The sequence below is a fragment of the Aptenodytes forsteri genome, unplaced genomic scaffold (assembly GCF_000699145.1).
Source record: "Aptenodytes forsteri isolate BGI_AS27 unplaced genomic scaffold, ASM69914v1 Scaffold82, whole genome shotgun sequence".
Taxonomy (NCBI): domain Eukaryota; kingdom Metazoa; phylum Chordata; class Aves; order Sphenisciformes; family Spheniscidae; genus Aptenodytes; species Aptenodytes forsteri.
In genome coordinates, this window is record NW_008795490.1 from 13117634 (window position 1) to 13138822 (window position 21189).

Here is a 21189-nt window from a genome sequence, read left to right on the forward strand (position 1 = left end):
ATGGGCCTAAGGCAACACGCATTTTGAAGGAGAGATTCGCAGCAGAGCGGTGAGGATTTTGTCTGAATATTTCTTGGAAGGTTCCCCTGGTTATTCATGTCCTTCTCTGAGGGCTTTCATGAGGAGAAGTGGCGTTACTGCCCGCTCAAAGTTGGGAGCTGTTGTATTGATTTATTAATGAGAGATGGAAAGGTCAGGCTGGGAAGAGCCTTACAAGAAAAGCAGCTTATGTTTGGTTGAGTACAGCAGGCCTGTGGCTGGTGATTGAAGGGTAGGGCGCAGTCTCTGAGAGTTAATGGAGTGTTTTTAATGTATAGCAAATGCTCACAGGACCCTGAAAATGGCCTTGAGTGCTCTTTGCCGAGTATCAGCTGTGTGTTTCAGGGCACAGACTTCTCTGAGACAGGACTTAGTCTGGGGAAGGTTATGAGCTGGCTTTTTTAGAAGGACAGGAGGAGCACTTCCCTGGAAGCATGGCACAGAGCCGTGGCCTGCTGCAGAATATCCCACCTCAGCCTGCCAGAGTCTCCCAAAGTGCATGCTTTTAACGTATTCGATCTGTTGGTTTTATCTTTTGCATGGTGTGCTGCGGTGGTTAAATTTCAGCTGAGGTGGGTCAGCAGGAGCAGGTTGTTCCAAAGGTGAAAGGCCACCGAAGAGTTGCCGAGCAGCTCCGCAGGGTTAAACCGAGGGACGATAAGCTGAAATCTGACCTCACTCAGGCTGCAGTTCAAGTGTTCAGAGTCTGTTTCTGAGAGGAACCCGTCTACTCTGAGAACCTTCAGCCGCAGGAGGAGGGAAGCCTGGGCAAGGGCTGGGAAGCCCAACCTGCTTCGGCCACACTTGGCACCTACATTGGCTGCTGGGGACGCTTCTGATGTGGCTCCATGAACATCTTTCTGCAGTGATTAGTGTTGGATTCACAAGCAGCACAGGTCATACACGGGACACGCCTGTCAGGAGAAGTTCAAGAACTGAGGTAGCGACATGGAAAATTTGTATTTATTGGGTAACATGCACTACTAGCAAGATGTTGTTATTGCCTTTGATGCAGAAGCTAAATACGCCTTTGTATATTTTTTTCCTGGGCTTTCAAATAAGGGCAGGTTAAGGAATGGTGTTGGGGTGCATATTAGCTTGGTAATTCATTGTCATTTATTAACTTGCACCTGGAGCAGAGAGGCAGGGCGAGTGGAAACTCATATAGTCCTTCCATAAGGCTCTTTACCTTTAAAGACAAAGTCCATATAGTTAGTATTTCTTATCAGAGAATCAAGCACATACAGTGTGAAAGGATTTGTGACTTGGACACACAAGGGGCTTATCTTCAGAGAGAAAGGTATGGCTTTTTTACTTAGGGGCAGCTAAGAAGTGTTAGTTGTCCCAAGATAAAATGTAAGGACGTGGTGCTTTTGTTTTAATTCTAGATAAACATGCAAAGTCAGCCAAATGGGAAGGTAGGACTTAATTTACTGCATTTACATTGTGATAAATCCACAATGCTTGATCTTTGATATGTTTTTCTCTCTTGTAATAGGTGATATTTATTACTTAACCCCAAACCATGCCTCCTTTTTTAGGATATGGAGACAAATTCAGACATAAAAGACATCTGAAGCTGTTCCTGAAATGTTAAGAATTTGCTATTTTTTAATACAAGGAAAAATTTTGACATAGTGTCATAATAGTAGAGTAACTTAGTTTAGAAAGCACCATGGGAGATCATCTTGTCTGATCTGCCTCCCAGTCAAAGTAGGACCAACTCTGAAGTTAGATCCAGTTGCTACTCGTGTAATCCACGTCCTCTTTCTGATACTCTGAATCAGTTTGTGGCTTTTGATTTGGTATATTCGTCTGTAAGGATGACCTGTAACTTCAATGACATCACTATAACCTTTGCACTTTTTAAGAGGAATTCTTTGCTAGGTCAGTGGTAATTTTTGCCGATGACTTAATGAGGTCAAGATGAGACCTAGAGTTTTCAACTTGTTGGTTTCTTTTTTCTAGTTGCAGCTATACTTAAGATCCCTTTTGAAAGCCTTAGCAACATACATTTGGCAGGGTGAACCAAAAACTAGTAACATCAAACTATAAAAATGGTAAGCTTTCAGTCAAAGAGGAAGCAAGATAGAAACAAATAGTGGCCTTTATTAAACGTTTGGACTCACCAGTTTACCTAACAAACTGTAAGTTCAGTAATTCTACTTTGTCCTTTCCCAGCTGTAATTAAGGTCATAGATACCAGGCTAAACATTTATAAAAAATAAAAGCAGAATAGCAAAGGAAAAAAGTAGGGGTACTGTCAAGCTCTAAGAATTTACTCAGGCAGAAAGGCACTTTAGAAAAATTCTTTATGAACGGTGATGCTAGGAAGATATGTACCATGAAGTTTGTGGAACTGACCGTTGTGAGTTGAATTAGAGGTTTGGTGTAACTAGGATTACTAGAACTTGGATTCATTATTTCCTCTTTAATACAGACTCCTGTGCCGTTCCAGATTGGGAGATATGTATAGCAGAAATGTTAAATTTAAAATACATTCCAGATATTAAAAGTAATTTTTAATATCTTGGTTCGCTTGTTGACAGTAGTTTTCTTTGATACTTTGACACAATTCATCACTAACTGCCTTCCCAGATATTAATATAGCCCGTATCTTAAAATGCTAACCAAGAATTGCTTTTCGGTTTATGTTTATAGCTGTCGGTCTGGCCAGTATACAATGAACCATGACCATATCAAGAAGACCCCTGATGGAGCATCGTTTGACCGCTCAGGATCCCAGGACTCCTTGGATGAACTGTCTATGGATGACTACTGGAAAGAACTTGAAAACATCCATGAAACCAGAGGAAATAATCATGAGGAACGAGTAGCACTTGTAGTGAAAGAGCCAGATGGTAATGAAATCTATTCTTGTGAATGATCATCAGTTTGCTGATTTAGGGATTTTTCTTTAAGTCTTATTTCAAGAGATGGCACCCACCAAATAGACTTAAATCAAAAAGGAGGTCACTCTGCTGAACATCCACTGTTGAAAATTCTGTTGCCTCTGATGCATATCGCCAGAAACGGGCAGTGCCCTGAAGGAGAATTGTATCGGAGATAAGTAAAAGGCTGGTTTTCCTTTAAATGGTATTTGTAGAACATCAGAAGGGTGCCTGTACTTGCAAATCACAACAATCAAAGCTTTATTTGCAGTCTGCTGTTAAACTAACTTACCCTTTCACTCTTTGTGTATGTTGTTCGTTATTGTAGCTATTGTGGATAGAAACCTCACGCTTTAGAAGACAAGCCAATGATTAACCGGTTTAAGTTTAGTGAGTAACTTTCTACACTTGTAACTGTTGTGACTGTTCAGTTGTATTATTTTTGTTTCTCAGAAGCATCAATTATGGGCCACTCCTGAGGGCATGATCTTAGAAGAAGTTGGGCAATTTCTTTATTTTTCTTGTCCTATTAGACAAAAGAGGAGTAACATCCTTAATTCCACTCTTCTCTCAAAAATTATATTTTAACAGTGCAGTATCTGCCCCTCTCCCATTCTTACAAGAGGCCCACAGTCTCAGTAAATTAAAATGGTGAGCTTTGCATGTTGGTATGGCCTCTACATGAGTGAGAAGAATGTGCTCCATTAGCTTTCAAAGGGATTCGCACTTCTGCCTCCCTAGGCGTTTTGAAACATCACCGCTGTTTACGAGTGCTCTGAAGAGGGTAGCAATGTGGCGTCTGGAGAAAGCAGCAAGGCTCTGAGCCTGTGTGCCTGGGGAGCAGGGCATCTGACAGAGCTGTGAGGCTTTCTCCAGAGCAGCAGAGCCCATCGTTCTGCAGCGCAGGAGCCTCTTCTCTTACCCCAGCTCACTGAGGCTGCTACGCCTTCAGGCTCTGCACTCCAAAACCCATTTCCTTTTTTATTTATATATAGCCTTCTTCCCCCTAGTTGCTGCTCCAGCTTGAGCCGCTGACTCTGGCATGAAGCCCAAGTGAGTCAGCTCAGTTGAGTTGATCAGCTCGAGCAGGTGTTGCTCTGCCCCACACCTTGCCTAATGTGTAGCGCCTCACTTGGGTATGAGTACTTCTAAACGAGTGGGGGACAGCACCTGGCTGATGGGCCTGCCTGGGCAGGGCTTGCTTGAGACACGGCCATGCAAAGGCAAGGCAGGGGAGAGATGAGAGATACCTTGCTCACATCTGCTCTGGAGAATGGGTGTAGCCCTTCTTTCCAGCCCTAATAACAAAATCTGAAAGAGTTTTGTCAGAGGCTCAGGATTTGGCCGCATAGCCATAGAAAAAATTCATACTTAAAATTTTGTGTCAGTTTTCTGAATGCTGTTAGTATTCAGGTGCCCACTTGGATGTGCACTTCCCACTTGACTGTGGGAAACTGCAGTCAATAGTGAAGTCAACATGCCAGCTTTGGAGTACTTTTAGTTATCTCATAAATGGAAATGTTGCTTGAACGTTTGAGAGGGTTGTTGGCATTCAGCACAAACTGGGCTGCTACAGACAGAACTTGGTATCTAAAGAAAGTATCATTAGAGAGATACTGATTTCAGAAGCAGAAGTTTTGCCATCGGTGACAGTATTTAATAGCTTTCTCTTTCATGTGCAGTGATCTGTCAGTAAAGGATAACCTTATCAGCTGTAAGACTAAAGCAACAATTGTTTTGTGGGCTGTCAGCAGTCTGGAGACCATGTCATAAGAAATGATTAAAAAATAACATTAAGGTGACTCCCGTAGCCTGGTTTGTCCTTCATTAGATTGAGCTAGCAGAAAGCTGTAGGATTAACGTATCAAGAAAAGTGGGCAGAACCATGTCAGTAAAGGAGCTAAAAAGATTGAGGATTGAACTAAAAATCAATGAAGCAGCAATGATCAGAGGCTTTCAGACTTCACCATACACATTTATATCTAGGTACATTTATAAAATGGTATATGATTTAATAGAAGTGCTGTAGATTATTATAAAGATTGCCCCATAGCAATCTAACTATTTTAAAAGTTGTGCTATCATATGTTAACCCTTTTGACGCTCTTTAGAAACAATAGCTTTTTTCCAAGTCATGATAGTGTGAGTAATTGTTCTTCATTGTGGATCCCCTTAGTACTTTCCCTGTGAACTGCATTAACTAGATCACATTATTAACATCCAGTGTGCTTAACAGTCTCGAAAGCCAACGTTTATGCCTTTTCCTCTTTGCCTTGTTCAGAGGGAGAACTGGAAGAAGAATGGCTGAAGGAGGCAGGTCTGTCAAATCTGTTTGGTGAGAGCTCTGGTGACTCCCTGGAAAGCATGGTGTTTCTGTCCACACTGACCCGAACCCAGAACGCAGCGGTAGAAAAGCGAATAGAGACTGTCAGACAAACCATGCGGAAAAAAAACAAACAGCACCAGATTCCTGATGTCAGAGATATCTTCAGGCTACAAAATGACTCAAAGGGAAAAGTAAGTTCCTGTCCGTTGTTTTGTTTGATTCTGGCAGAGAGAAGAGAGGGACATGTCGGGGTGGGGGGAGAGGAGAGGGACGCACAGACACAAAAGGGATATTTCCAGAAGATTTGTGTCTAATTTTTCACTGATTTCCAAGGGAATTTTTTACTGAATTCATGGGAATAGCATTGGTCCAGACTTGACATTGCATTAAGCAATTTCAGAATGTAGAAAGAAGTATGTATATTAGCCTTCTATTACTTAAAGGCGATGAGTAAAACAACCACTTCATGGTCAAGATATTAATCTGAATTAATTTTAATGCAGATGCAAAACTCATGACAACAATCACCCAAAGAGCTACCAAAAGCCCACTTTTATCTTTGGGTGGTAGTGCCCTGCAGCCATCCTGAGGGGTCTGCCAGATAGGGGGCAGTACCTCTTACTTACTGGTGTTCTTGTTTCTTTTTTTAAAAAAAAAGGGAAAAAAAGGGTCATCAACCTAACCTCCTCTATTTTGGCTAGGTCTTTATGCCTGTCAGCTGGGGGCTTAGACCCCATACTAACTCCCAGGGCCTGTGCATGTCGTTAAACTCTGTGTGGGAAGTTGCTCTGACAGGTCCTGAAGGTTCCCTATGTCCTCTCATGGGATATCGAACGGGAGAGTTCCTCTCCCATACACAGGAAAGGGGAAGGAGGGAAATGGAGACTATGATTACAATTCCTCTTCTGTGGAGAAGCATATGTGTCCTTTCTGCTCCCCCAAAAGCAACAAGATCTTCAGCCGTAAGAAGACTCTTGACCTGATGGAAGTGCACAGCTAGCTTATCTGACCTCAGCCCCATCCCTTGTTCTCGCTGCTGCTGCTGCTGCCGTTCAACGCAATGGTAGCCGCGGTGGGAAGCATCATGAATTTTGAGGGGATTTAACTTCCTCCTTCCCCCAACAGCTTCCTCTCCTTCGGCAACTCCTTTCAAATTCAGCAGAGGTGAAACGTAGTGGGGGGAGTTTGTAAGCTGAAATGTATGTTCTGGAGGCACAACTTCCCTTTCACTGTTCTGCTTTCCATGTGGTTGCAGAAGGGATATTAACTCTATAAAAGCTTTCTGGGATCTGATTTGGAATTGACTACACCTAAAAATTACAGGATCTAATAGCAGAGCAATTTAGGTAAAATATCGTATAGCTTAAAGCAGTATAATTTCCCTTTCAAGTATGTTATTTCAGTAAAGGACAAGAAATACTCATGTTCCTGTATTTAAGCTACACATTGTAATGTTTGAAAATCATATGTCACAGTGTTCAGCAGACTTCTGTCTCTTAAACTACATGTTTTGATATTGATGACATCAGTGAGAAATAATGCAAACAGACAAATGATTGTAGCCATTTAAGATGTATAAAACAGAAGGATAGAATATTGATTAAATATAGAAATAACTGGAAAAAAAAAAAAGAATCCTTCTAAAACTGTCTCCTTGACTGAAATAAAATAATACAAGTGTAGGCCCTCAAACCTATACTGCATTCCTTTCTCCAAAGCAAGATAATTATTCAGAAATCATTGCTGGTGGTTATTCATCTAATCTGTCACAGAAAGCCTGTAGTGAAGTAGCTTCTACAACCTCCCTAGGTAACTTGTCTCAGTGCTTTGTTACTCACTCATCATTAGAAAGCTTTTTATGTAACAAAAGAGGACTGAAGCCATCTGCAGCTGTATGAAGTCACTCCAGTTTAATAATAGCCTCCAAAAATCCTGTAACCTCCCTTCACCTGGAGGAAGGCAGGAGGAAAGGTAAAACAATAGTGTTGATGTTTCTACTAGATTTCCTGCCATATTCCCAAAGAGCAGCTAGACTTTTGGTACCTTGACAGCTTCCCAGTCTGCTTCTACTGCTCTGTGAAACAGTAATAATTTTCTGGGCAGTTATGCTATCTTCTTCCACCTCTCAAGATCCCTGATTTTAAAAAAAAGTAAATATACAGATTTGTGTTGGTAGGAGAAATCTTTAAAACTTGAATTTTTTTTCTCAGTAACTATGGAGTTATAGAGTACTTGAGTAAAATACAATTAACAATTCAGAGTGCTAAACATTCGTTGTAGATTTGAGTTGCCAAAAAGATAATAAAAATAATACGTGGGTAAAAACGTATATGGGTATATGTATACCCATATATATATATATATGGGTATAGATTTTCTACGTGTTCTGAAATACTTTTTTCTATAGTAGGTGTCATCCAGTTCATGGAATGTGACAAATCTTGAGACTGGGTAGTGCAGCACTGTAGAAAGGAGAAGATGGTTCAAATCTTTTCCTGGTTTGTTGTCTCTTCGAAGTATCCTAGTTTTGCTGTTTGGAATCTAAGCTGTAAGCACAGATATTAATGTCAGGCTGCCCTGCAAAAGGGATGGGATTGTTCTGCAGAGGAGGCAACCATGTAAGATTTTGCAAGACGAAGGAATTTGGGCTGAGTCAGTCAAAATGTCTCCTCCAGATTCCCTTTCCATATCCTTTCCAGTGCAAACTATGACTTCAGGTCAAAGACTACATTTTCTTATTCTTTGCAACTCTGGCAAATTAAGTCTTATACCCACTTAGCCTTTTAGGAAGAGGGGAAATGGGCTTAATTGTTTTTTAATTACCTATATTTCAGATCCCCTTAGACTTTGGCAAAGGGTCTTCTACTGAAACACACAGGTGTGCTTCTGCATACCCCTGAATTGCAGGAGTATGTGTTTTAATCCTGCACAGAGTCAAAGGCGTTTCTACAACCATGCATTTGGTTTTTATAGGCATGCATATTTATTGTTCCTTTCTTAGATCTGTGATGGAAGTGAACCCTCAACTGTGAGAACAAGTGAAAACAAAAATGAAATACAAGATGGAACAAAAGGTAATGCCAAACAACTTCCCCCCCACCACCCCCCCTTTTGGTTTGTAGGCTTTCAACTACACAAGCTACTACATAGGTCCATATTTCAAGTAACTTTTCAGCAAAAGAAAATGGAATTCTTATGAGAAACCTGTTCTGGCCTGCATTGTTGTGGTGTAAAATTTTTAAGTGTGGCTGTAGATAGTGTCCTTTGAGCCATCTGGGAAACCTTGTTTGTTACCAGTGATCGTCTTATAACTGAGTCATCTGGGAGAAGTCTCCTCTCATAGATTATGCTTAAGTCTTTCCTGATCTTTAATTTATCCCTTCTGGTTTATCTCTGCTGCACAGTACAGGAAATGAAGCACTATACATAAGCTCATCAGTGCATACAAGAGAACAAAAACAAATGGACTATAAACATCCAAAAAAAGTGAGAACTGGCTATATAACTGCAGCTCAAAATGAAAGAAAAACAGGGATGGAAGAAAAAAGTTGTTTACCTTTTTAAGGAAAATGGAAAGGAAATAGCATTCTGTGTGTGTAGGACTGGCTTGTGTTCAACAGCACGTGATTACACAAGAGGGGTGCAGTACTCATGGAAGACCCCTCCCTCTAACTGCCAGGTAGGACAGAGCATCACAGAAGTCCTTAGCTGATTCCATCGTTTCTGTTTTGAGAGTATGAATTTTGATGGAACACTGACAAAGCTTTCTGCTGTTCTTCAGGTCCAATAATAAAAGGGTGGCTGCCCTGCATCATCTTAGGTTTCTTCGAAGTAGGGGTTGCACCATGTATACCACTGTACCCATCACTGTAGAGATCAGGATATTAACTGGCAGCCATTTAAACTTTACGATACTGCAATTGCTATTCTGCATTGTTTGTATGTTGGGGTGTTTTTTCTTCTTCCAGGGGACTGGATAGCACATAGGTGTTACACTGAACCCTATAGCCACTTAAATAGGCAGGCAGGCAGATCAAATTCCCTACTGCAAGTTACTTAATCTGTAATTAGACTTAGAAAACAGCATCAAACAATACAGGATGTGCATGGAAGTCGAAGTGGGAGACATGAATATAAACCAGCCCTGAGTACCACCAAATCTGTGTGTTTCCAGAAGTGCTGTTAATCCTTCTCTCCCTCACTCTCAGCAAATCTCACTCCAGTAAGAACAGTAAAAAATTGGGAGGACTGCCAGACTGCTGGTTCAGCACAAGGGAAGGAAGAGATGCCTGGTGCTTGTGTCAATAAACTGCACTGTAGGATTCAGAGCTGGAAAATTACCAAGTAATTATTACAGAGTTTTTATCACATCTGGTTCTTTTTTTCCAGTGGCCCTGATGAACCCTTCAGAAATGGGAAGTTCTGAAAGGCAAATCCCATATGCTAGCTCTCCTCAGCCCAGATTGTGATGTGGATGGCAAATGCAGCCTGCTTACATCCTGATACACTTCTGCTCTTGTCAACATGCTAAAGTGGGCTCTGCTCCCAAGATTGGAGCAGGAAGAAAAAATCAGTTCAATTTGCAGTCAAACCATGCAAGTTTGGTGGTGTTAAAAGCACCGCACCTGTTTCAGTGCTGTGCTGTGGTCTTTCCTCCAGAATGATGAGCAAATTACTGTTATACAAACAGTGAATGAATTTAAGGCAAAAAGTAAGCAATGCCTGATATTTCAGAGATACTAAATATTTATGAAATCCAAAGACATTATTTTAAAATGGAAACCCCCTTTGACAGAGAAGTAGTACCAGTTTTACCTGAAAAATACGAATATCATCTCAGACATTCTAAAAAAAATCCAAAGCTTAAATTGAGATGTCTTAAAACTGTTAGAGTGAATGACTCTGTTTGGCTCATCTCCAAAGGTGATGACTCTGTTCCTAACTTTGTATTTGAATGCTGCATTCCCAACTGCTTCTGCCAGACTGAAGATGATAATGGTTTGCCCTTAGAGCGTACGTGGGCTGTGTGAACCTGTGCTCACTCCTGCTTTCTTGCCAATCCGACACACTTTGTTTCTTGCCTAAACAATGTAAGCAAACTCAGGGAATAATACGAAACCATTATGTTTTTATTCTTTTCTGCCTGATCCTGCTCAAAAGAACAGTTTAATGCGTTCCTAAGATTTCTTGTTGGTAGATGCATATTTGAGGTTTTTTGGAAGGACTCTCACTTACTGGCTTTAAGTGCCTCTTTGTTTCATGTAGGTACAGAATGTGTCTACAGGAAATGAAAAGAAAATTCAGAATCATGTATTAAGCTGTCAAAAGACATTATCATATTAACAATCCATAACACTCACTAAAGACCTGCAAAGCTAGCAATATGTTCAACAGCTACGAAAGAAAAAAAGTAATTCTCTTTGGATGCCTGTGAAAAGGAGTAAATAACCATGTTGGTTGAGACATCTCAAGAAATAAAAAGGAAAGAATAAAGGAGATGAAAAGCTAAATACTCGTTAGCTTAAATAGGGGAGCAGCAAAAGTCAGTTTACTGTGGGACTGCAGTTGTCCTTCTGAACACACAGGATTAGCTACAAGGGAAGAATGTTAGATAAAACCTCTGTGTAGGGGCAACCTCAAAGCATAATGATCTGGGAAATGGATGAAAGACTTAAATATCCTGTGTGTAGCATGAAGGAAAAGAGCTGTAATGTTTGCTTCTTGATAGGGAAAAAGACTGAAATGTGGTTGTAGATTTTAATTAGAGTTTGTTTCTGCTTTTCATTTTACATGATAAATAAGGAATCTATGACCGGAGTGATAGAGTGTTAGTGAAAAGATTACAAAGTTTTTTATTTTCTATTTAAAATCATCTATGAATTAGCATTTTAGAGAAATGCTTTGTCAGTCAAAAAAAAAAAAAAAAAAATCAGCCATTCTACCTTTCCAGTTATAAGTCAAGATCTATCAGCATAGCTCCATCGGGGTATTCTCTAGATTCTCTAGCAAAACTAAGAAATAACAAGGTTGACACTTCCGATATTTCCATGTCCTATTAAAAAGAAACCCAAAACATAATCCACACCCCACTCCTGAATAATTCCCATTATTTTATGTGATCTTTAAATAGCACTGTGAACCAAGGAAAGGGTACATGACTAATGTAAAATATGGTTTCCACATCCTTATAGATAATATTTACATTTTTCTGTATCACACTTGCATTTCTCTCATGAAATATTGCATGCAGTTGGCAAGTTGGCAGAACACCAAAGCTGCTTCCTCTTACAGCTGCTTCCTAGTTAACGAATGCACAACAACAGGAGCAAGGCTATACAACCAAGAAGAAACTCCCCACAACAGCAGCATTTCCAGACTTTTAAAATGTGCACATCATTATCAAGACATCTGCTTTACACTGCACCTTCGTATGACCAGAGGACTGAAATAGGAGCTACTGCTTTATTGTTTGTTAACATCAGATCCCTCCCAGGCTGGTAGGAAGTATATAGGTCACATATAGGCCGCATTAGCATGACAAAAGTCTTGGAGGGATGGGGAACTGTTTTCCTTTAGTTTGGACGCATTAAATAGTTTACGTGATGTATACAGATATACACACAGAGAGGGCAAAGATTGGAGCCAGGGATGAAGTTGACCTTGGATATGCTTGGTTATTGAGGTTTCACATATCTCTTTACGAAAGGAGCAGCTCTAGTTTCAGCATCAGCTTAATCTTTAGTGTATGCCACAGGCATGTTTCGGGGTCTGTGGAAAGAGAGCAGAAGCCACCCTGGAAAGAGCAGGTGGTGAGTAACACACACAACAGGCAAAATTTGGAAATGTTTTATTCTACTTCTCACAGCATTGCTTGGTTGTAAGCAGAGTCAAAGTGTTAACTCAAATCCACATTCTCTCTCTGGAAGTGTCTCAGCTCTAGATCAATTACATTGACGTGGGAGTGGTTGCATAAAGCACTGTGCCCTACCAGAGAATGGCTGTGGTGGCTGCAGCCATTTGCCTGTGTATCAGGTCCCCTGAGTTTGGCCCTGGCAGACCAAGGTCATTTTCAGGACTCACTCTAAAAAATATCGGAGACTAGTCTTGTTTTGTGTATAGTCTTTCAATTAGATGCAGATACAATTTAAAAAAAAAATTGAGTTGGTGTAATCTTTTTTTTTTTAAACTTGATGCTTCATATGTTGTTTGGTTTGTATGCTTGCAGCTCAGCTCTTATGCAGACCACTGAAAGTATCAGAGTAGAGCAGCACTTTCCTGATGCCTTTTCCGTTAATCAGCCTATCTGCAACCTTTCCTCTGCTTCAAGGTTAGATGGTGCTGTAGCTGTAACTATTTTCTGGGAATTTTTTTCTGGCTTGGCTTGGCATAGTTACTCCAGGCCATACAAAAATTTCCCACAGTGGTGTAAAGAAATTAATCTATCATGTTACACAATACTCATATACCAAAGCATACGCACTAGTCGTAGTTCTCCTCAACTCATGTCCGTTTCCATCCCACTTTTCCTGCACTTGGAGTATGTTAGCTTTGAACAGGCTGCAGTCTCCTGTGCCTAGGAGCCAGTGCAGAATCATGGTCCCCTTGAAATGAGCAGGACTGATTTGTTTATATTTGTCTGGTTTTAAGAAAGTCTGAATTTCATCACAAACACTTGCAAGGTATTTGTAATGTCTTGTACAAGGAACCTAGTCCTGGATGTATCCTTTAAGAAGTACTACATCACGAGAGAGATGGTGGAGAGATCAGAATCTTTCTCTGGCTAAATTGTCTTTGATGCTTTGTATTAAATAGTGTTATTTACAATATAATTTTCCTCTTGCTTCTTTCATGATATATTTTAACTTCAGACTGAAAAGCAATGGTTGATTTGCCTTGATATTAGACGACTTCTTTTTCTAAAAGCAGAACTGCCTCTCCCTTTTTTTCCTTCTGTTTTGTTTTTTTTTTAACCAAAAAATGTTCTAAATTTGTCTAGTGTTTGATTACTTTAAGGAACAAAGAAAGAGAAGTAAGGCCATTGTTGTGTACTTAGTCCTTCCCTGTATCATGGAAACATGTCCAAACAGTTTTGAGGAATCTAGACTGTTCAGACTGAGGTGAGGACAGGGATGTTGGGACAAAGACATGATCTGTGTACTCCCTGTTATTCCCAGATGTTAATGCTTTGGATCATAGAAACAGTCTCTTTTGCTTTTGAAATTTTAACAGCAGAAAGAATTGCTGGTTTGGTTGCAGGATGTTACAGTCTTTAAGGCTGGAAAATGTTTGATGGCAAGAAACTTCTGATGCCAAAGCTGTTTGGCTCTGGAAGATTCTGGGAGTCTGCTGTTTGTTTGAGGTAGATTGCTTTATCTTTTCATAATAGACAAATAGGAGAAAACCCCATGCCTTGGCAGAATTATTCAAGAAAAACTATAAAAGATGGACCCTTGTAAGAAGCTAAATTTTCAACTGACATAAAAAATGCAGAAATCAGTGAATTTGCAACCAGAAAGTCCATCCCTTGCACAGCATTAACTTCTACTTGGTTTTAAACTTACTCTCATGCACTGAGTGATGCTCAGTTGTGCTGCAGTTGGTTGTTAGTTTTTTCTACTCTGTTTTCAGGTCTGAAGTTTAGTCTTGGAACTGATGAGCAGAAGAGCCCACTTGAAGACATGCCGTTTTCGGACACTGACATCAATTTGGAGATATCATTTGCAGAACAGGCAGCTAATCTCAAAGACAGCTCAGTAGGCAAAATGTGCAAGGGTGGAGGGGGTGACACTCTTCTCCCGGTAGGTGTTTCCTATTTATTGCTCTCATTCTTTGTTTTTACTACTGGTACTATTTGGATGATATTTACCTGGTAGTGGGTGAATTAGATTTAGAAGAATGTTGTCAGATCCAGCTTCATGGAGATAGACCTTCTCAAGAAAACTCATTTTTGGGAATAGTATTTTCAATAACATGGAAGTAACTACTTTTATGCCTATTTATGTAATTGTCTGTCTGGCAAAATTCACTCTGTGTAAGCAATAATGGACTGGTAATATTAAGCTGGAATAGTGGCTTAGTGGTAGTTGTACACAAACTGTGTCCTTGCTTCATTTATTTACAGCCCCTTTTCCTGTTACCTGAGCTGAGATGCTTTACCTCTGTAATAAAGATCTCTGTTGTCGTTTAAAAAGGGTTGGTGGATGCCTGTAGAAACCTTGTGCAGTTATCCAGTGCAGATAGGTGAGGGATGAGAATGAAGAAAAGAATGGTCTATAGAAGTCTTAAGGATTAGTTTGTGCTCAGTTTTACTTTCCAACTCTTATAAAAAAAGGCTCATTCTGAATGAATCCAAATAAATACAAAAGAAGATCCTCCAAGGCACTTTGTTGTTGATCCTCAGGCATCTCTTCGAGGATCTCTCTCTACCTAACAGTTCATGAAGATGCAGTTACGTATGACCTGTAAACTAATAACTGGTGTGAAAAATGTCTTTTTTTTCCTAAAAATGTATGCAAACATGTCTGAGTAAACATAGTGTCTGAAGTAATAATGTTTCACAGTTCTTCAAACACTTAATTTAGGTAAGGACATGTGCAGTTCTTCAAATAGTAATTACCCCATGTATCCTAGTTTAAACATTATAAACCAGACACTAATAGGTATTTAGAAATGGATTCTAAAGTGTTTGAGTCATGTTTCTCTAATGCAGCCTATAACAGGGAAATGATAGCTATACTCTATAGTATAGCTATATATGCATATATATATGCATAATACATACTTTAGCTATACTTTTAGCTAGGCTTACGAAGGATTGCTCAAAGACATGGCTATGGGCTTTCTCCTTCAGTGATGAAAGGAGTGGCAAAATGATAGGAAAAGGGAGTGAGTTACCTGTTTAAATCTAGAATTTGTATTTGTTGCGCCTTCATCATTGGCAGCTATTTTTAAACATACATGTTTGTGCAAGTCAATGAAACCTCAAGGCGGGAAGCTGACTATAGATCTACGATTTATAAATTATGTTTATGTTTCGGTATGTGCCCTTGTAGTCATGTACCATAACCACCAATTCATCTGTGCTATCTCTGGGTTTGTACAGGATAAGAAAATAATTCTGGAGTATAATATATCTTTCCAAATGGAGGAAAGTCTTGTCAACCTTCCTGCTTTGAGTCATGCACACTGCTAATGTCAGGCACAGGCAAGAGTCTTACTTAGAAGCCTGTTGGTGAGAGATGGAGTTAAAAAGCTCTATGAGCTGGAAAGTCCCTCTCCCTGTCAGCTCAATTCCTTATATTGGTCTCTGACTGCAGCATCTGAGCATTTAGTGCAGTAGAAATGAGGCATAATTAAGGATCTCCCTTCCCAAAGAAGGGAACCCCTTTATTATTATTTATATGGCAGCCAAATACGTTATTTTGTGTGCATAAGTGCAGAGGGCTTTCTATCCCAATTGTGCATGCATAGGATTATTCATGGACAGCCATTTCCACCACTATAAATTGCAAAAGGATGCAGAAGGTGGTGGTGGTGGTGGTGGGTGGTTACAAGCAAGACAAAGCCAGACTCTTCTTGAAGGTGCCCAGCAAAAGGACAAGAGGCAATGGACACAAGTGACTACAGGGGAAATTCTGTTTTGCAAAGAAAAAAAAGTCCTCATGAGAGCATTAAGCACTGGAATAGGTGCCCACAGAGGTTATTGGGAGTTTTCAAAATTCAGTTGGACAACACAACGAGCAACCCGATCAGACTTTGAATTTAGCCTTGCTTTGAGCGGGCAGTTGAATTAGATGACCTCCAGAAGTCACTAGGAACCTAAATCCTCCTATGATTTTAAGGTCATCTGCTTTTCAACCTTTTTGGGGGATTCTCCCATGATTTAGTCAGTAACAGCAGGCTTCATGATGAAAGAGTTGTACCCTGAAGGAAGCACGGCCTTCGAGCTAAGTAATTTGTTATGGCTTGGATTATTCACTTTGCTGCAAATCTCTGCTTTTAGAATTTCAGGCTGCCGAAGGACAAAACAGGTACCACAAAGATTGGTGACCTGGCCCCTCAGGACATGAAGAAAGTCTATTCTTTAGCACTGATTGAATTAACTGCTCTCTATGACATATTTGGGACAGAATTCAAGCAGCAAAAAGCTGTAAAAATCAAAACCAAAGGTGAGTCGGTGTTTCATGTTCTGAACCAAATGGGTCCGTTTTAATCCAATAAAACAAATGCATCCAGTTCTTTATGATTTTCCAGCAGAAAATTTGTATTAATATATAAATAGTAACATAGGTCCTCAGCAGCATTTAATTATATGCCTTACCTCAAGGCACACTTTAAGCAAGTTCATGCACATAGTCACTCCAGCTACGGGACTGTGCTGTCTGTCTAAAGTTAAAACTCAGGTCAGTCACTGGGCAGGTAAACCAAGGAGTGAAGAAGGGGAACTATCTTAGTAGCGTGCTGTGCAGGAAGAATTGCTTCACAGAAGTTTGTATGTGCTGATATATTCCCTGGGAGAGCATGTGTATGTGCTCTTTGTGGGTATTCTTCTCCTGCTTTCCTGTGCTACTTCTGACTTTTTTGCTTTCATTGCCCTTGGCTGGAGATGCTGGGAGCCTTTGTCACCTGCTTTCCTCTTCTGTCTGGTACAAACTTCCCTGTGTCCCATAGGCCTTGCCCATCCAATATTTACTCAGGCCATAATGCAGTTTTTATGCTGAATGGCATCATATAAGTGGAAGATTTGAGCTGTTGCAGAGGATGTCGAGACAGCTGCAACGCGTCATTTTGCTCTGCAAGCCATTGGACCTTATGTATAATCACAGTGCTTTTCTTGGGAACATAGGACACATGGAAACCAATTTCAAGATGCTAGAGGTTTTCAGTGCTTTGTTTGTTTTCTGTATTTCTGGCTTCTGCTAAATGCTTTACAAGAGCTTGAAATGTGTTCCCAGTTAATCACAAGCCTACTTTTGGCCAAAACCCTATTGTCAAGGTTCAGTGAATGTGACAGTGCAATAGCTCACTTTAAATAATTGAAAGCAACAGAGAGGGTTGAGAGATATAGAGCAAGTTACAATAGATTCTTCAGAATATGCTCGTCGTTTTATAGTAGTAGAAAATAACTTTTTAAATGCAAAAGGCATACACAGAAACATCTATGAGACCTTGATCCCTCAAATGCATTTTTTTCTTGCAGAAGTGCTTGTGCTTTCACTAATATACAGAGACAAAACACCTTCTTCTCTTGTATTTTGGGTCTTAGTGTTAATTGATTCTTCTTACCAAATTTATTGTTAATTGAATTTCACTTACAGCATTATTACGTGAATGACAGGCAGTCATAAAAAACATTGAATTGATTAAAAATCCTGGTTTTCCCCAGATTAAAAAAGATGGGCTAGACTCATGGAAATGTTGAGGAAATAGACAATGACATGTCACCCCTTCTGCCAAACAAATCTGCTTTTGCAATGTAATGCCTTCAGTGCCTTGTTGCTCTACCTGACACTCACCTCTTCACTCCTGAAGTGCTGCTTGGCCTATTGATTCATACAATGGTGGATCTATCGGCTGTTCCCCTTTGTGCTTGAGTACGTAAAGACGATGAAAACATAATTCTTCTGTGGAATGTTGTGCTGTGCCCAGCCCTGCCTTTCTGTTGACCTCCTACAGTTTGTTTCTCCAACTTCTTCTCAGTTGAAACTTTTTTTATTGACAAGATCTTCAAGATGATAAAACTATGCGATATGGATATGTATGAGTCTGTACATATTTTATTGGTAGACTTTTTATGCTGATAGACATACAAGAACTCCCTGATTTGACACTGAAACTGATGTTTCTTTGACGTATATCACATTCCCTCAAGGGCTGACATCTTTTTAGTAATTACAGCTGTTCTGTGCTCAATATTGGCATGGCATCATACCAAGCAGGAGTTTTTAGCTACATGTAGTGTTATATGCTGTTTCAGAAAAATTGCACATACAGCAACTACCAGTACTTCTGACAGAGAAGTTCTATGTCAGCAAACTTGGGGTTAGTAGTTACTGGTATAGGTCTCTTTTAATGGTCATTCACTTCTATTCAACTGGGCCATAAACACATGGGAGTCCCATTTACTTGAAGACTAAGGCTAGTTTTGCATCAGGGCTAGATTAACAGACTAGATTCCATTTTTTTTTTAATTTGCATTGCCTTAGCACTATTGTAAAGACCATTTTCCAACCAAGACTTAACTGTACTTTTGCTTTTATTTAAAAAAAAAGGGCAGAACACCTTTGGCAAGATGGTGATCTTGCTATCCTGCCACTGTTGTATAATGCAAAAGCACAAGGGTTGAAAAGCCGTTCTTTCAAAACCCTCATAGAGAGAAGTGGTCAGAGTAACTCTGGGTGATAATTACATCTGCCTCATTTTAGTAGCCAGATTTCTGAATATTTTACTCATGCCATTTGCATCTTAACTATAATAACTTGCATTGAGTGATGAAGATGTGCATTGCAGGGTCGTCATCACACTAATTCTGCAAACCAGCACCATGCAGATGGTTCATTTATGCAGTTTGCTTCACTGTACTGCAGAGTATGTGGATGGCAATTTGAAGTCAAAACAGAAGACTTCTGATTTATGGCTGAAGGAAGAGATGAATGAATCCTTTTAGCCAGAATGTTTTGTGTAATAACTTGATTGACGAAGACATTCAAACACTTTGAACAAAAGGTCAATAGCTCTGAATAGGCTTATCGCTTCAAAAATGTGGTTTATGCCATTATCGCATGTATTGGAACAGATGTGGATAATATCTCAGTTTCTTTTGCCTTGTTCTTCAGACTCTGGCTTGTTTGGTGTCCCACTGTCAGTTTTACTGGAGCAGGATCAGAAGAAGGTGCCAGGAACCAAGATACCACTGATTTTTCAAAAGGTAAATAGGCACGAACAAGTCAACTTGTTACATACCTGCAAATGACAAACAACATTTTGTCCTGGATTTATTTGCTCCTTGTAGCAAAGTTTTCAGTATATGACTCTAATCAATGAAAGTTATTGTAACTTTTATTTGCAGCTTTACTTATTAATTCAGTAAATACGATACTTTGCTTTGTATCAGACATATTTGGAGTTAGAGGAATAAAGTTCATTTTTTTTTACAACTGGTCTCCATAATTTAGGCAAGTTTACTAATAAGCCTGTGAAAACTGACAATTAGTGTAGGAACCCACTGCAACCAAATTCCATTTCATAACGGTGGTGTAACTTTCATTGTCAGTAGGGCTGCCCTTTACTTTTTCAAAGCAAATACTTGAAATTCCATAGAGATTCTCAATCCCTGGCCCACAGGCTGAACCTACCTTTCCAGGAAGTATTTTTTTCCTTTCAGAAGTGATTTGGGGCATGAGGCAGGCAGCTAAGGAGTGGGCATCAGGCTGGATAACTGCCTCTAGTGGTGGCAGCTGCCCTTTTCCAGAAGATTCCTTGCTTTAGTATGTGGGGGGATGCTTTGGCCCGTATCATGTCATGGTAATGGGAAAGATAATAGAAAGATGATGGAGACCCTGGGTTTACTGCCCATGCATAGCAGGCCTCATTGCATGAGAAGGGAAAGACCACAGTGTGTGGACCTGTCCTAACACTGACAGGAACTCAGTGCTGTGTCATCACCGTTTCAGTAGGTTTGGGGACCTGCTTAAGTTATTTTTCGAGAAACAGAAAACTCAAAGTAGTTTTGCATCACTCTCTCAAAACTATTGTTGTGTCATTCATGCCAGAAATTACTTCCTCAGGATCATAAAAATACATTTCTGGGAAAGATGCTATCTAGAAAAAAAGAAATCAAATGACAAAAAGTGATTGATCACTGTGCTATCCTAGCAACATAGTAAGCATAGTTCTTCAGGAAGAAAATTCTACATAAACATTTCTAGCTTACAGTTGTGATTTGTTTTGCGAGGTGCAGACGTCATTTGGAATATAGTTTTTCTTTAAATGAGAATATGAAAATAAAAAGTTTCCCATTTCTTCTGCCTGTTCTCTGCAGCACGTGCTTTCCAAGAATAGGGGATTTACATAAAGTGCAAGAAAGAACATTTTTGTGCATACTGCTTTTCAAGTATACCTTGGTTATCACTGAAATGAAACAAACCAAGCTAATAGGAAGGCTGCTTAATTTAAAAAACCCCTTTTAATAAAAAATAGACTTAGTTTTTATTTCATTGAGGAATTACGGTTAAAAACAATGACATAATTTAGCCTAGGGGTTTTCCGACTGGAAATGGACCGATCCATGTATCTCCACCAGATGTTTCTGCTGATAGTAATTCAGGTCTCTGGCCTGCTAATGAAGCCATGCAAAGAAGCCCTGATAGAGATGAAGAGGGGATTTCCCATAGGCAGGAGTCTGGTGGTGGCCAGCGGCCACCTCTTGCTGCCTACCAAGGGGGCACTTGTGAGTAAGTGTGTGTGAAGGAGTCATGGCCGCTGGCAGTGCCACCAGACCTCGCCTCCCCATAGACGTGGGGATGGTGGCAAATCACACAACATGCCCACAGCGTCTTTGTGCCCAACAGATGAGAGTGGCAGCCACTGCTGTGGTGTAAGCCAGGTACGGTGAGAGTTGGATGCAGCCAGTTAGCACTTTTTCTTTTTCTTTTCTTTTTTTTTTTAACCAAGGAAAATATACCAGGGTGACACCTTTAGTGCTGTTTTCTAACTTTGTGGCTTTTTCTGTCTGATCTTTTTTATGGCATTTATCAGTTTTTTTCTTTTTTTTTTTTTTTAACCAAGGAAAATATACCAGGGTGACACCTTTAGTGCTGTTTTCTAACTTTGTGGCTTTTTCTGTCTGATCTTTTTTATGGCATTTATCAGTTACATAAATACAGTGGTATTTAATTTCTGTAACTGGAGAAAACACAACTGTGTTGCATAATT

The 21189-nt window shown here is 39.9% G+C and overlaps 1 protein-coding gene across 1 annotated transcript in view; it reads left to right on the forward strand.

Moving 5' to 3' along the window:
* The first annotated feature begins 2692 nt into the window (after window positions 1–2692).
* The window catches only part of ARHGAP18 (Rho GTPase activating protein 18), a 40339-nt gene continuing 21842 nt past the window's right edge, over window positions 2693–21189 (forward strand). Inside the window, exons 1-6 of the mRNA XM_009281587.2 lie at window positions 2693–2900; window positions 5212–5447; window positions 8258–8330; window positions 13885–14054; window positions 16259–16424; window positions 19092–19183. Of these exons, the coding sequence (XP_009279862.2) occupies window positions 2723–2900; window positions 5212–5447; window positions 8258–8330; window positions 13885–14054; window positions 16259–16424; window positions 19092–19183 (915 nt within the window). The 5' untranslated portion in view covers window positions 2693–2722. The remainder of the gene's footprint in view (window positions 2901–5211; window positions 5448–8257; window positions 8331–13884; window positions 14055–16258; window positions 16425–19091; window positions 19184–21189) is intronic.